The sequence below is a fragment of the Monopterus albus genome, unplaced genomic scaffold (genome assembly GCF_001952655.1).
Source record: "Monopterus albus unplaced genomic scaffold, M_albus_1.0 scaffold197.1, whole genome shotgun sequence".
Lineage (NCBI taxonomy): Eukaryota > Metazoa > Chordata > Actinopteri > Synbranchiformes > Synbranchidae > Monopterus > Monopterus albus.
The window spans coordinates 729,036-732,079 of record NW_018128077.1 but is presented as its reverse complement, the minus strand read 5'-3'; the positions used below and the strand labels follow the sequence as shown (position 1 = coordinate 732,079).

The following is a 3,044-nucleotide window of genomic DNA, read 5'->3' as shown; positions in this document are numbered from 1 at the left end:
GATAAATTATTTTCACTATTGATTTAATCACATGATTTAAATTGACACAATTTTTTCCACTTTATTTGAGACAATTAATATGCATATATATGATAAAAGGGCCAAATACTCTACGTTTACTTTTGATGTGTAATACTTACCTAATAATACTTCTACTGGGCTGTATTGGTACTATGAAGGTTTTGAGTACTGCTACTCCTGCTCTTAACTGAGTGATACTATAGGGAAGTAACGGGCCTATTCTTAGTACCTTGTCATTTCTCCGCCCACCCGGGGATGTGAACCGACGACCTCCCGGTCAGCATGTCCGCTGGTTCCCCCGTAGCTCGCCCCACTGGCCGTGGCTCCCCCCCGCGGCCCGCCCGCTCCGCTCCGGTAGTCCAGCTCGGGGTTTCAGGCGCAGAGGCTCAGGAGCTACAAACTGCTCCGTTCTCGTCCCGCAACTCTGCAGCAAGTGGATCAGAAGGGGAGATAGTTTGATACACAACACAGGAGCGAACATTAACGGTGAGTAAAACCAAGCAAATAGAGTAGCGCGCAGGGCAGCTGTTAGGATTTGGCCTTAAGAAGTCCCGACTGAGAGGAGATGCCTTTTTTACGGTTCAAATAGTACACGAGATCTCACCAAACCAGTCGTGGAAACTGATAGTGAATTTAAAAACGGACGGACAACTGTCTTAGGAACCTGTTAGTGCCCCTGACCCCTGTACTGGGGGCTTAAAAGTTGTAAAAAATAAAAGGCCAATTTAACCCAAAGTGTGCGCTCTCCTGCATGGACTTCTGCGTGGGGGATTAAAACTTTAAATCGGCATAAATTGCTCTGTAGTATATGATGTGCAGGTCAATATTTCACAGTTCTCTTCAACACAGACTGTTGCATGCCACAGGTTTGCTGCAGCACCGCGGGTGGATGTGCGCACAGAGATGCAGGCCTCACTGGTAGTGCTCCTCATCGGTAAGTGGACTGTACACCGAGCGCTTTAAAGTCATACCATGTTTTCTTTCTGCTTATCAAATCCTCAGGAGCCATTTAGTGAACATGTGTGAAGGCTGACAGATGTTCACTGATCAGTGCTTAGAAAACAGGGACCTATACATTCACGTTAAGTCTGTAGATGTTGAGTTGAAGTCTTATATTTCTTAAAACAAAAGGCCACCCAGATGATTTAAGGAGACTGCACCTGAGAGTTATGCTCATAGTAATGAATTCAGTATCCTGACACTTGCTTCAGAAGATCCCATCAAATGAGTATGCTTTGAAAAAATAACCCCCCACTGATAGAGGTTTTCAGTTGTTTTCAAGACAGAAGGCATTTTAACCCAGGAAAGAGACTACTTTATCCTTAAGGATGTCTGTTATATGTAGTGTAATGGCAGAGGAAAAGAAAAATCTTTTCTTACTCTTCACTGTTTGTTTTCGTATACAAAACTGTTTGGAGCATTTATATAGGCTACTGTATGTACTTTTGCCTTTGTTGGTCAAAGTCACTTCCAGAACAGACTTTGATGTAACGTCTCAAGTAGAAACAGCTGCCTGAACATGATGGGAGTGTCGGACCCAGTGTCTCCCTGCAGAGTTAAGATAGCCGATGTTTCTTTTTTAGGGCCCCTGGTGCCCTCTGGTTCTCCTGGGGGTGGGGGGGGGGTTTCGTCGTCCTGAAACAGCCCAGCTGAATCCACAAATAGAGACATCCACTCCACACATACCTATATCACTGCTCAGGACCCTTCTGCATGTGTGTGTCTGAGCCTTTGTATATAAGAGTGTGTGTGTATGTGTGTGTGTGTGTGTAGGGGGGGGCGGGGGGGTGACCGGAAATTAAAATATTTAAACTCAGTATCTGATCAAGGCTTCCGTTTAACAGACCCTTTGTGTGTGTGTGTGTGTGTGTTTTTTAAAGAATCTCAATTAAATCCAGAAAATGACACTGAAAAGCTCTGAAAGTCGTCACTGTTGCTGTCAGACGCCTGCACAATCCAAGTGCGTGCTGTCAGTGAGCTACAGAGTAATGACCCTCAATAAAATGCATCCTAGTGCACGGTCTCCTGGAGCTAAGAGACAATGGGCTCACTGGTGCAGTTAAAGTCCATTAGTGGCTGCTGTTAGCACCCAGGGTGTCTCACTGATCACAGCTGCAGCTCTCTGTGACGTCTGACAAAGCTTGACAAGGGTTTGTTTTCAGGGTTTTCTAAAGTTTATTTTATAGATTTAAAAAAAAAAACATTTTCAGCACTTTGCTGTTGTTGTTGATGCCCCGGATAAATTCAGAACTTTAAAATAAGCGCTCAATGCATGGAAAGCCTACACTGTAACAAGATAGTAGTAGGAGGGTACAGAGCCAGAGACTTATTTTTAGTTTTGCCATTTCATACCCACGTAAACTAATTGTATTTTGGGCAAGTTCTTCACAAGAAAAGAGAGAAATGGGGATGACATGCAACAAAGGTCTGAAAGTGGGGATCATGGTCAGTGCTTTCATGTCTTGGCCAACTGAGCAGCACCAGCATGAGCATCTGAACTAATCAGGGTTTAACGACATTGGTGTGAGAACGGACAGCATCCAGAGTTGTTTCAGTTCACACACGGTCCTGATGAAGCAGTGTGTTTTTAATCATCAATGTTCAGGTTTTTGCCAGTTATTGAAAGAACAAATGTTTTCAGCAGGTTTTTTTTGGCATAAACTGAGGATTTCAGTCTAAGATTTTCTTTGTTGGTCTTTAGCTTCAACTGTGTCCTGTGTTAACATTTGTCAGTGGCTTTATGAAGAACAACTCATCTCCAATTAGCCACAGTTTGCCAAGAACTGATCTGGCTTTTATCTCATCTTGGAACCTCAGTGTTGAACTCAGAAGCCCATTCATCTTCTAAGATAACAAGCATTTACTGCAGAAGTTAAGAAAAAAACAGACTGGAGGCGTCTGAGTGGTCTGGGACAATTTTTAAAACGTTTATGGAAAGGAAATAAGTCCAAAAGAACCAGCTGAGAGTGTAGTAGAGGAAAAGCAAAGGAGGAAATGAGTTTTAGAGTGGAACGTGCCTGATG

General features: G+C 43.5%; 1 protein-coding gene across 2 annotated transcripts in view; it reads left to right on the top strand.

The window, feature by feature from the left end:
• Positions 1 to 298: 298 nt before the first annotated feature.
• Positions 299 to 3,044, top strand: part of lamb2 (laminin, beta 2 (laminin S)) — a 52,674-nt gene continuing 49,928 nt past the window's right edge. The window contains exons 1-2 of one of the 2 annotated variants that reach the window (XM_020617941.1): positions 299 to 507; positions 888 to 955. In XM_020617941.1, coding sequence (XP_020473597.1) covers positions 925 to 955 — 31 coding nt within the window. In that variant the 5' untranslated portion in view covers positions 299 to 507; positions 888 to 924. The remainder of the gene's footprint in view (positions 508 to 887; positions 956 to 3,044) is intronic. The other variant, XM_020617940.1, reaches the window with a different exon arrangement.